Genomic DNA, 12,941 nt, shown 5'->3' on the forward strand with positions numbered 1-12,941 from the left:
TTTAAAAGGCGATGTGCATCGACAGTAGTAACACTGATCACAACCCCTCCGATTGGTTGACGAAATGGAAAAAGAAATGCCCCCCTGCCATGGATTGCCCCCCCACATAATCGCTATCAAATATTATATTAGAACATAAATTCATAGGTTAATGGTTTACGAATTACAAATTACATAGGACAATAAAATAAAATAAGCAATATGAAAATAAATATTTGTATATGAATAAATAGAAATATTAATATTTTTCAAATACATGTATACTTTTATATTGTTTATTTTATAATAAAATTAGTTTCGTCCAATTTATCATTATAAAATATTTATTTTTAATATATATATATATAAATATTTATTTGCATATTTTAATGACAAACCCCTGAAAAATAAATGTGTTACAAAATATACAAGAATTTGTATTTATGGTCTTGATGGCTGTCTCATGCCTAGGGTTTATTATAATAGTAATATCATATTTGATAATAATAAACCTATAAATGAATGTTCATATATAATTTTTGATAGCGATTATGTGTGGGGGGAGTCCATGGCAGGGGGGCATATACTTTTCTTTTCCCACGTGAGTCAGTCCACGTCAGTCGTGCTCTTTAACCAATCAGATGTGACCTCGCCATTTCAACCAATGATGACCCGGCAGAAGCGCAGTCTAAATCCTGTTTACATGAAATAAACCTGCTACCGAGCAGGTTCAAGCTTACGGATATGTTGCTATGACAGCAAATGCGAGAAGCGCATCAAAGAACGAAACAATCCAAGATCAGGACAAATCCACAACAATCAAATCCAGCTAACTGAGTTAGCGACGTACGAAGAACGGACCCCTGGCGGCAATTAATGCACATATTCTATAAAAACATTGCATGAATGTGACATACATACATAAACTCTCCGTGCACACACAACTGCACAGAGTAGCGGACCGAAGCGCTGTAGTGAACTAGTGAACAACAGATCTTTACTTTAGCGGAAAAGGGAATGAAAAATTATCACTTGATGTTGAACATTTATTTATATATTTATTATAATCATTTTCGAGAGCAAAATCATATAAATAGGACACAATAATTTAAAATTCAACTTAATTTAGAAACCCTTAGTATTATATAGGCTTTGTAAAAAAAATATATTTTTTAATAAATACATCTCCGTACATCTTGTAAATTTAATCAAATAACTTTCGATAAGTTATAAACGTTTCAATACGTTATATATTTCATAATGGCATAAGGCATCATGGTGTTTGCTTCGGTTATGACATAGCATAGTTTATTATCTGCTGTGGTAGATATGATCTGATTTATTCAAACAAAATAGAATGAACGAACTAATAAATTTTCTCAAAATGTTGTAAAATTAAGTAAAGCTAAATCTCTCAATCTCCTTATAAAATATCACTGATTATCAATGCGGAAATTAATAGTTACATATACGCACTGAATTATGCATAAATAGTATGCGCGATCCCTTGACTTCTTCAGCGCGCTTTGTCTTTGGCCCTGACACCTTTTACCGGTGCGACCGAACGATCACACGGAGTGTCGCAGTATCATGACCCGGCCCATTGTTTTGTCCCTGTTAAGACATTACAAAAACTATATAAGCAACTTTTAATGCACGAATTTGGGCATCTCATTTCATCATTATGAAAATAATATAAAGCATATACAGGTCCTTTTCAAAAAATGTGCATATTGTGATAAAGTTCATTATTTTCTGTAATGTACTAATAAACATTAGACTTTCATATATTTTAGATTCATTACACATTTAAGTAGTTCAAGCCTTTTATTGTTTTAATATTGATGATTTTGGCATACAGCTCATGAAAACCCAAAATTCCTATCTCTAAAAACTAGCATATTTCATCCGACCAATAGAAGAAATGTGTTTTTAAAACAAAAAAAGTAAACCTTCAAATAATTATGTTCAGTTATGCACTCAATACTTGACACTGTATACACACGTTCATTATGAAATATCTGTTGTAAAAACAGATAGCTTCAGCATTGGAAACTATAATGTTTTAGGCAACTAAATAATAATTAGGTTACTAATTATACACAATTCTTCATTGTAGTTGGTCCGGCTTTAAGAAAAAGTCCTTCCATGCGCCATCTGGCAGATATTCAGTGAAGCACAAAACATTTATTTAAATTCCCGAATGTTGCTTGCGGCAAGTCGCGGCACCATGCGCGCCAAATTGGCAGGAAAACATACGCATTCTTAATGAGCACATCTGTATGTGCCAGATGCTTTTAAATATGCTGTTGTAGTATGCAGGGGCAGCTCAATTTGAACCTTTTTTGGTTTTGCACTAAATCTTAAAAAACAAGGTTCAAAACCTGAGCATCTTATTTGACAGCAATTTGAATTTTGCTAAGCAAGTACCATCCATTATACTGTAAAAACAAGCTTCTTTCAACTCTGTCTATTATTAAAGATGAAGCCTTTTGTTTTGATGGAAAAACATTGATGCAAAAGCCATTTATGCTTTTATACATTTGGATTACCACAGCACTTTTAATTTAGGCTTTACTTAGTCCACTCTCCATTGCCTACAGCTGGTTCAGAATGCTGCGGCATGGCTTTTAACAGGTATCAATGAGCATGCCTTCTCAGTGGCAGCACCTAAACCCTAAAATTCCCTACCTCCTGATCTTACTTCTAAATGAGAATTCTAAATTGAAGACAAACTTATTCACTTAAGCCTTTTTTTTATAGAGGGTATACTTACTATCCTGATTTTTAGATCAACTGTACAAAATGTATTTTCTCTTGTTTTAGTTTTTATTTTCTTTTATGGTATTACTATGTTTTATTACTTTTATGTTAACTTTCATCTGCACATTGCATTTTGCACCTTGTTCAGCACCTAGGTTCTTCCTGGTAGTTGCTAGGTGCTATATAAATAAAGTTTAAATTGAATTGAACATATCCTATGGTCTTGGCAAAGATACTTTTTACTCTTACTCTTTTTTAGAAGGATCTAATTATTGTCTTGCATTAAGAAAACAACTGAAGATATTGTTAAAACTACCAAAATTGGGTTTTTGAATTATTGAACCTGGAAGGATATAGTGATAAACCATCATCTTCGGTGGCATTGGCATATTCCAAGATGGAAATTTTAGGATTCATCGAGCTCAAGATGATGAAAGAGTGGTTCAGTGAGCATGAAACATCATTTCACATATGGATTGGCCACCACAGAGTCCAAACCTTAACACCTCTAATAATCTTAGAGATGTGCTAGAAAGAGGTTTAAAGAGGTCCTATTATGCTTTTTCAAATATTTTCTTTCATGCAGAGTGTCATGTAGCTGTATGTGAACATAAACTATCTGCACTATTTGTGACGCTGACAGTGCACAATAAATGGAGTTTTTGTCTATTAAAAAAAAATATCGGCTTACATTCGCCTAAACCTGTCGTTAGCAAATCTATTTTTACTCTGTTATGGATCCACGTCACTCTGTAACATATTTGCATAATGTCCGCCCACGTTCTACGTCGCGAACAACGTCCCCGCCCACGTTCTACGTCAGGAATAACTTGCCCACCCACGTTCTACGTCAGGAACAACTTGCCCGCCATCTTACAATTAACGTTAACACACTCTTGTTAATGTGACCGAGCATTCATGCCAGGTTCGCTTAACCACTTTGTAATATATAAAAACAATAAAAATGTGAGCAAACTAAATCCTTTTTAACTGTTTATTCTCCACCATTCACCAAAACTAAACTTAAAACTCGTGAAGTGGCAATGCGCATGTGCACTCATCCAAACAAATGCGCTGTTCCACCATTACGACTTCTCCCCCATCACCCCCCCCCCCCACGCTCTTTCCCAGCTGTTCACAGGGGGAGCAGTAGTAATGGTGGAACAGCGCATTTGTTTGGACGTGAGAAGGAGAGATTGTTGTGGATCATTTTCTTTTGAAGATTTTTTTAACTGGGTTACCTTTGACTGGACATATTCTATGGATTTCTCACCCTCCGTCATCGACTTCATTAACCCCGTTGAGACCGAACCATACTCGGTATACTCGGATAACACGCATACAATAAACACGGACTTTGGACATTTTCCACTCACTCGCACACATACCGTTTATTATATATAGTTTGTAAATATTATTTATATCTTTGTTTGGTTGTGGTGCACCTTTTTCATTTACTTTATTTAGTTTTGTATAATACACGTTGCTTTATCTACTAGTTTGTGTTTGTTCTTTTTGCTCACCAGCCTTTTAACACAACACCGACACAAAGATAAAAGATCTCCCGATTTTTGTAGCCACAGTTATTATACAATTAGCTGGTTGTTACACGGTAAAACTGATGCCATCTTTTCTATGTATTGACTGGTCTCCAGAGCCGTGGTTCAGTTATGGTCTGTCGTTAGCAAATTTATTTTTACTCTGTTATGGATCCACGTCACTCTGTAACATATTTGCATAATGTCCGCCCACGTTCTACGTCATTAACTGTTAATTGGTGCTTTCGTCATCCACTGATATCAAGGTAGTATTGTGTGTCTGAAAAATGTCAATAGTATTGATGTAAAGTCTTTATCAAGAAATACATCCTAATGCTGGTTCACAGGGTTAATTGATAGTAATTGATGAATCTTTCCTGTGAGCAGAAATCAGTAGATCATGAGTAGAATGCTGGTTATTTTAGAGACAAGTTAATAATCTATTTTTTCTTAAACATGTCCGACAGTATTCAACGTCTAACAGAGGTTTTTGAACTTCTTTAACTTTAATTTGAAATTACCAAATTATTAAACTATCAAAGATATACTCACTCGTATGGGATGACTTTAAAAACCAGGTGGTCTAGCAGTGTGAGCTGTTCTGCAATCTCCAAAGCCGAGTGGTTCTCAAAGGGTTCTGTTTTCCCACTCTTAGCCTGTAAAAAATATACACACACATACAGTGGTGTGAAAAACTATTTGCCCCCTTCCTGATTTCTTATTCTTTTGCATGTTTGTCACACAAAATGTTTCTGATCATCAAACACATTTAATACACATCAAAGATAACACAAGTAAACACAAAATGTAGTTTTTAAATGATGGTTTTTATTATTTAGGGGGAAAAAAATCCAAACCTACATGGCCCTGTGTAAAAAAGTAATTGCCCCCAGAACCTAATAACTGGTTGGGCCACCCTTAGCGGCAATAACTGCAATCAAGCGTTTGCGATAACTTGCAACGAGTCTTTTACAGTGCTCTGGAGGAATTTTGGCCCACTCATCTTTGCAGAATTGTTGTAATTCAGCTTTATTTAAGGGTTTTCTAGCATGAACTGCCTTTTTAAGGTCATGCCACAACATCTCAATAGGATTCAGGTCAGGACTTTGACTAGGCCACTCCAAAGTCTTCATTTTGTTTTTCTCCAGCCATTCAGAGGCGGATTTGCTGGTGTGTTTTTGTGCATTGTCCTGCTGCAGCACCCAAGATCGTTTCAGCTTGAGTTAATGAACAGATGGCCAGACACTTTCGTTCAGGATTTTTTGGTAGACAGTAGAATTCATGGTTCCATCTATCACAGCAAGCCTTCCAGGTCCTGAAGCAGCAAAACAACCCCAGACCATCACACTGACACCACCATATTTTACTGTTGGTATGATGTTCTTTTTCTGAAATGCTGTGTTACGTTTATGCCAGATGTAACGGGACACGCACCTTTCAAAGAGTTCAACTTTTGTCTCGTCGGTCCACAAGGTATTTTCCCAAAAGTCTTGGCAATCATTGAGATGTTTTTTAGTAAAATTGAGACGAGCCTTAATGTTCTTTTTGCTTAAAAGTGGTTTGCGCCTTGGAAATCTGCCATGCAGGGCGTTTTTGCCCAGTCTCTTTCTTATGGTGGAGTCGTGAACACTGACCTTAATTGAGGCAAGTGAGGCCTGCAGTTCTTTAGATGTTGTCCTGGGGTCTTTTGTGGCCTCTCGGATGAGTTGTCTCTGCGCTCTTGGGGTAATTTTGGTCGTCCGGCCACTCCTGGGAAGGTTCACCACTGTTCCATGTTTTTGCCATTTGTGGATAATGGCTCTCACTGTGGTTCGCTGGAGTCCCAAAGCTTTAGAAATGGCTTTATAACCTTTACCAGACTGATAGATCTCAATTACTTTTGTTCTCATTTGTTCCTGAATTTCTTTGGATCTTGGCATGATGTCTAGCTTTTGAGGTGCTTTTGGTCTACTTCTCTGTGTCAGGTAGCTCCTATTTAAGTGATTTCTTGATTGAAAAAAGTGTGGCAGTAATCAGGCCTGGGGGTGACTACAGAAATTGAACTCAGGTATGATAAACCACAGTTAAGTTATTTTTTAACAAGGGGGGGCAATCACTTTTTCACACAGGGCCATGTAGGTTTGGATTTTTTTTCTCCCTAAATAATAAAAAACCATCATTTAAAAACTGCATTTTGTGTTCAATTATGTTATCTTTGACTAATAGTTAATGTTTTTTGATGAGCAGAAACATTTAAGTGTGACAAACATGCAAAAGAATAAGAAATCAGGAAGGGGGCAAATAGTTTTTCACACCACTGTACATACACATATGTACATATATATATATATATATATATATATATATATATATATATATATATATGCACAAATTAACAAATGCATGAAATATATGAAATAATTGATGGTTTAATTGTGACCGAAAGCATCGCACTCACAATCAGTAGTACATCTTCCAGAGAGATCTGATTGTCACCAGGATCATCCTGTGTAAGTGTCCTATCACATGAATGGTTAACAGTCTTTATACCAAATAAAAAATTAGAAAACACTCTATATACATATAATTTCATTGTATGTAAATTTAGTCAAAATCTATTTTAAATCTAATGTTTGATAATATAAAATACAGGAAACAGTATGGTGTTTTAGCTAATATGGGAAGTACTTTGTATATATATATATATATATATATATATATATATATATATATATATTTGGAGAGGCTGTAGTGATACTCTACTTTATGATGTTGGCTGCTGCTTTTCTTTCCTGAGTTAGCAGCTCAGGGTCATGCATGACTTCCTCTAAAAAGCAGATCACATTCATTTTTAATTCTGCGTTGGTCTCAAAGTCCTGGACATGCATGGGGCAGAAACAGTAAGAAAATAAGAGAGAGAGTTAGATTTACATAATCATCAGGTACTAATGACTATTTAATATTTTTGTTAAAGAGCTGTTTGTTAATTTTATGTAAATTCTTCTACTGCCAAACATTATGTATGGCCTAATTTCCTGACAAAAAAAAGTTCAAAAGCCATGTCACTTTTCACCTGGGAATGTTTGGACACCCAGTGCCTCAAGACATTAAGTACACGGTTAGTTGCTGCCCGGCGAATCACAAACTCCTTATCTCCATTTCTCTGGTCTGTGGGAAATCCTGGTAACCATTCACAATTATTCTTATTTGTTTCCTGTCTGGCATTCATTGCCTGTTAATCATCTTATTGAAAGCACTGTGTAATCTGAACATAAAATGTTACCTGTGCCAGCCAGGGACAGGCGGCGGAACTTCTCCTTGGTTGGCGTACCTTCATTGGCACCAGCTGTAGCAATTGCAAAAGCAGATGCTGCCGAAAGGGCACTTCGGTTGTTGTCTAGCTCCCGGCAAGAGGAAATCATCATGCCATTATTGTAGGAGAATAGGGAGAGATCTGCACAAAAGTTAGAGCAAAATAATCTCCTATTGCAGCTTAATGTTATTACCAGGTACCAAACATATTTACAGTATGTAGTCTTACAGTGAATGCAGTGTAAATAATAAAAACTAGGCATGTGCAGGTGTCTGAAAAAAAGTGTAAGGTTAGATTTAGAGATTACATTATGCATGAACCCATGCTCAATATATTAGTATCACAGTGTAACAGCTTTGGTTACTGTTCATATAATCAGAAGGGGGGAACATTTTTCTCAGTAATTTTGAACATGACATAATTGTTGGTGCCAGATTGGCTGGTTCACCTATTTTTATAAATGCAAAACTCTGGGAATTTTACAAACAACTTTGAGGTTACATGTAGTAAATAACTAACTAACTAACTAACTAAATAAATATATAAATAAATAAATAAATAAATAAATAAGACAATTTATAATTGTAAATTAATTAATTATTGTAATAATAATTACATAATAAAAGTGTTCCGAATATAAACCAAATATTACTAAGTAATGCAAGTCCATGTCTCTGAAGATGCATGATGATGCAGGGTTAGTTTTAAGTTAGTGTGAGTATTGCACATGACTCCTGTGAGACATAAATGCTCTTGTTAATTGACTGATAATCAGAATCAGATACAGAATGCATACCTACCTGAAGAGGTTTTGCATTTGACAGTTTTTGGTGTTGTAGGCGATTTGGTGGGTGAAGCCTCTGCATCTTGCTCATCACTATGGATCTGCTCACTGTTACTTTCCTCCCTCACTAAATGATCTAAGAAAAGAAAGAATAACTAATGTTTAATTAATGTTTAAAGATGCATTGTGTTCAGTGGTACATTAATTCTCTTATAAAGTCCACAGTCTTGGCACAAGTACAAATAAACAACATAATATCACAGATTTTTTTCCTGTTCTGAGGTGGAAGCTCAATGTTACCATTGTGTAACTGTGGAAATATTGTGCAAAGAATAAAATGAAGTGATGCACCCATCATACACCTAACCTGGAAGCAGCGTTACTGGGGTTGCTTCAGTTGATCAGGTCCAGGGTCTGCATTGTTATGGCAATAAAATGATGTCAAATAACTACCTGTATTCATCTATACAACCAGGTTATTTAATCAATCAAATTTTTACCCCCTAATGACATGGGCATATATTCCCTTTGTCTGCACCATGTAAATCATGATTTTTTTTTATATAAATAAAAGTGATGTACATTTGCCAGAACTCATTCTTTCATCTATAGCTTTATGTTTTATACTTTGGATGACCCTAAACTATAAGTTAATCGAAAGTGAATTATAAACTGAATATTTTGATTGGGATTGCTTAATATGTTTACCACTGAAATAAGAGTGCTGAAGTGGTACAATTGAATTTTAATTTGCTGGGCTGTGGTCATTTTAAGACAAAACATAATCTTTATCTGATCTACTTTTTTGATTTCTCATTTGTGATTCACTCTCCTATCACTATCGAACAGAGGAAACCTAAATGGTTAGGTTTTAATGAATTTGAAAAATAAATATTGCTTGTTGTGTCCATCAGACAAACACACATGCACACATGATGTCTGAAGATCTCTGTTTATTATCAATGAAGAGACCATATGTCAATTAACATCAGCTATTTCAATTAACATCAGCTATTATAGCTGAACTGCCTCCCACCCTACACACTGTATAAATGCAGATCATTTACTGCTTTCTGTTTCACCCAAATGAGGATGGGTTCCCTGTTGAGTCTGGTTCCTCTCAAGGTTTCTTCCTATTACCATCTCAGGGAGTTTTTCCTTGCCACTGTCGCCCTCGGCTTGCTCACCAGGGACAAACTGACCATTTTGATTCATACAAATTCACATTTCATACAAACTTAAATAATTCTTTTGACTATGTAAAGCTGCTTTGCGGCAATGAAAATTGCTAAAAGCGCTATACAAATAAAATTGAATTGAATTGAATTGAATATGTAAGCTTTTGACCAGGTGCCCTGTGTGACAGGTTCTTTTGATGTACAGTGGGGGAAATAAGTATTTCCCACTTACAAAGAAATGAAGGGTCTATATTTTTTATCATAGGTTTATGGGATAGGATTGAGACAGAATATAAACCAAAAATCCAGAAAAAGCACATGATACAAATCTTATGAATTAAGTTGCATTTCAATGAGGGAAATACGTATTTTATCCCCTACCAACGAACAATAATTCTGCCTCTCACAGACTGGGTGTAGGTGCATGTTATTCACAAGTTCTGACGCGTGTCTTTAGTTACACAGTGTCACTGACGACATCGGACGTTTCGTTGATTTCTTTGTCTCTTGTTTATTTTCAACATCAAAAACAACGGTTGTTACAGTTTCTTGCATAAATCCACTGTAGTCACGACAAGTCGCTTGCTGTGTTCTGTAGCTTCGATAGATTACAGTTACAACAACTTATTTACTGTATTCCTTTTAGCTTACTGTCTCACGTTATCACGGTCAAAAGCTTGTGTGCTCCACACCTTTCTGTATCCTTCCGTGTCTTAACAACAACAAACAACTAACGTGCGTGATAGACATGAAACTGCATAACTGTGGGATGATGTCACAGAACAACTCATGAAATGATGTCACAATACAAATTATGAGTATGATACTTAATGCTTAACTAATTAAATAGAAATAAACACAACAACAAATTTATAAAAATTAAATATGGCTCTTACACTGGGTATGTGCTCCTGTGTGTACACATATTAATTTATGAAGGTGCTCCTAACAACAATCTGGTATGTATATAAAAGCCACCTGTCCACAAAATCTCTACGTTCCATTCAAATCTCACCACTCTTTGGCAAGGCCAAAGAGCTGTCAAAGCAAGTCAGGAACAATACGCCGGTATGGATTGAAATCCTTTAGCGCAGCAAGGCTTTCCCTTCTCAAGAAGACACATGTACAGAACCGTCTAGGGTTTGCCAATGAACAAAGAAAGATTGGGATAAACTGCTGTGGTCAGATGAAACCAAAATTGAGCTCTTTGTCATCAACTTGACTTGCTGTTTTTTGGAGGAACAAAAATGCTGACTATGACACTATGAACACCACAGTCCATACAGTCAAGCACGGAGGTGGAAACGTTATGCTTTGGGGATGTTTCCCTGCTAAAGCTACAGATTGACTTCAAACCTTAATCCAATAGAAAATTCACAGAGAGAGCTGTAACTTCGAGTTGCCAAGCAACAGGCAAGAAAACTTAAACATTTAGAGAAAATCTGTAAAGAATAGTGGATCAAAATGCATCCCAAGATGTGTGCAAATCTGGTAAACAACTACAAGAAACATCCTCCCACTGCCATTTCAGCAAGGGTTTCTCTACCAAGTACAAAGTCATGTTTTGCTTGGAAATCAAATACTTATTTTCCTCATTGAAATGCAACTTAATTCATAACATTTGTATCATGTGCTTTTTCTGAATTTTTGGTTGATAATTTGTCTCAATCCTTTACCATAAAAGTATGATAACAATTATAGGCCCCTTATTTCTTTATAAGTGGGCAAACTTAGAAAATCTGTAGGGGATCAAATACCTATTTCCCCCACTGTATGTCATTAACATGTATGTCACAGAGAGACCTGAAGAGCAACAGACAATAGGAAATACACTTTTATTTTCTGATTAAGCCAAGGGTTCCATCAGGTTCCGTTCATTTCTTCCACAGTCCAAAAATATGCAGGTTAGGCTAACTGGTGTTTCCAAATTGCCTGTAGTGTGTGAATGGGTGTGTGATTGTATACATGTTTGTTCCCTGCGATGAATTGCCACCCTGTCCAGGGTGTACCCTGCCTCGTGCCCTGAGCCTCCTGGGATAGGCTCCAGGTCCCCGCGACCCTGAATACAGGATAAAGCGGTATAGAAGATGAGTGAGTGATATTTGCTAAACTACCTGGCTCCATTTAAAAAAGAAATTGCCACTTGAACCTAATAACTGGTTGTGCCACCCCTGGCATAATAAAAAAATAGTTTGTGCAAATTGGCAATTGATGAATATTGTGCAAAAAAAGCTATGTTGAAGAGTCCATTTTTTACATTCAGAAATTTACCATTTCTGGCATACAAAACATATGGAGAAATCGTAAAGTTGTTTCTCTCCATTCCATGGATCAAAACAAGTTTTACAAGCCAAAGTTATTAAAGGGGGGGGAGAGAGAGATGGTGGAAGAGATGGACAATAATTCAGATTCCTGACAGCCTGATGAATGAAGATGTTCATAAATCTGGAGAAATAGACACAGAGGCTTCTAGATTGCAAGAGGCTGAAGAGGCTTCCACAATGGTCACTTTACAAGCAAATAGTTGCACAGTTTCAGTTGCACTTAAACTTTTTTAACCACCATTGACAATATTTTTTTCTGGCCAAAACTGCTAACTTGCAGCTGTTCATAATGAATCAATGAACCAAGATCAATTTAAATAGCTTAACACAACTACACTGAACAAAAATATAACTGCAACACTTATTTTTGCTCCCGTTTTTCATGCGCTAAACTAAAAAATCAGTAACATTTTCTACATACACAAAAGACCCATTACTCTCAAATATTGTTCACAAATCTGTGTTAGTGAGCACTTCTCCTTTGCCGATATAATCCATCCCACTTCACAGGTGTGGCATATTAAGATGCTGACTAGACAGCATGAATATTCCACAGGTGTGCCTTAAACTGCCCACGGTAAAAGGCCACACTGCACAGTTTTGCCTTACTGGGGGTTTAGAAATCCGGTCAGTATCTGGTGTGGCCACCATTTGGCTCAAGCAGTGCAACACATCTTCCTCGCATAGAGTTGATCAGGTTGTTAATTGTGGGAAGTGGATTGTTGGTCCGACTTGAGTGAGCAAAGTTGCTAAATGTTGGCAGGAACTGGAACATGCTGTTGTATACGCCGATCCAGAACACCCCGATCCAGAACATCGCCAACATACTCTACGTCATAGCTACGTCTCCTGTGACGTAGCTTCCTGTTTTTTGTATTGTTCCCGTGAAAGTTCCTCGTTTGTTTGTATCATGGTTTAAATTACACTGCCTTTTCTTGTTTATACTAAATAACAACATTAACTAATTTTACACTTCAATACTACTGGACTTTTGCTTTTTCATTTTTTTGCGCTTTTTCGAAGAACGCGCGTATCATCTAAGAACAACAAGCGGAATTCATCACCAAATAACTGAAACTCTGA

The 12,941-nt window shown here is 36.3% G+C and overlaps 1 protein-coding gene across 4 annotated transcripts in view; it reads right to left on the minus strand.

Annotated features, from left to right (window-relative positions):
* The window catches only part of rasgrf1 (Ras protein specific guanine nucleotide releasing factor 1), a 560,812-nt gene that overhangs the window by 155,140 nt on the left and 392,731 nt on the right, over positions 1–12,941 (minus strand). For all 4 annotated transcript variants that reach the window (XM_053500654.1, XM_053500653.1, XM_053500656.1 and 1 more), the window contains 6 exons: positions 8,373–8,492; positions 7,543–7,713; positions 7,333–7,439; positions 7,023–7,135; positions 6,718–6,778; positions 4,833–4,936 (listed from right to left, as the gene is read on the minus strand). In XM_053500654.1, coding sequence (XP_053356629.1) covers positions 4,833–4,936; positions 6,718–6,778; positions 7,023–7,135; positions 7,333–7,439; positions 7,543–7,713; positions 8,373–8,492 — 676 coding nt within the window. The remainder of the gene's footprint in view (positions 1–4,832; positions 4,937–6,717; positions 6,779–7,022; positions 7,136–7,332; positions 7,440–7,542; positions 7,714–8,372; positions 8,493–12,941) is intronic.

This window comes from Clarias gariepinus, chromosome 7, assembly GCF_024256425.1.
Source record: "Clarias gariepinus isolate MV-2021 ecotype Netherlands chromosome 7, CGAR_prim_01v2, whole genome shotgun sequence".
Classification (NCBI taxonomy): Eukaryota; Metazoa; Chordata; class Actinopteri; order Siluriformes; family Clariidae; genus Clarias; species Clarias gariepinus.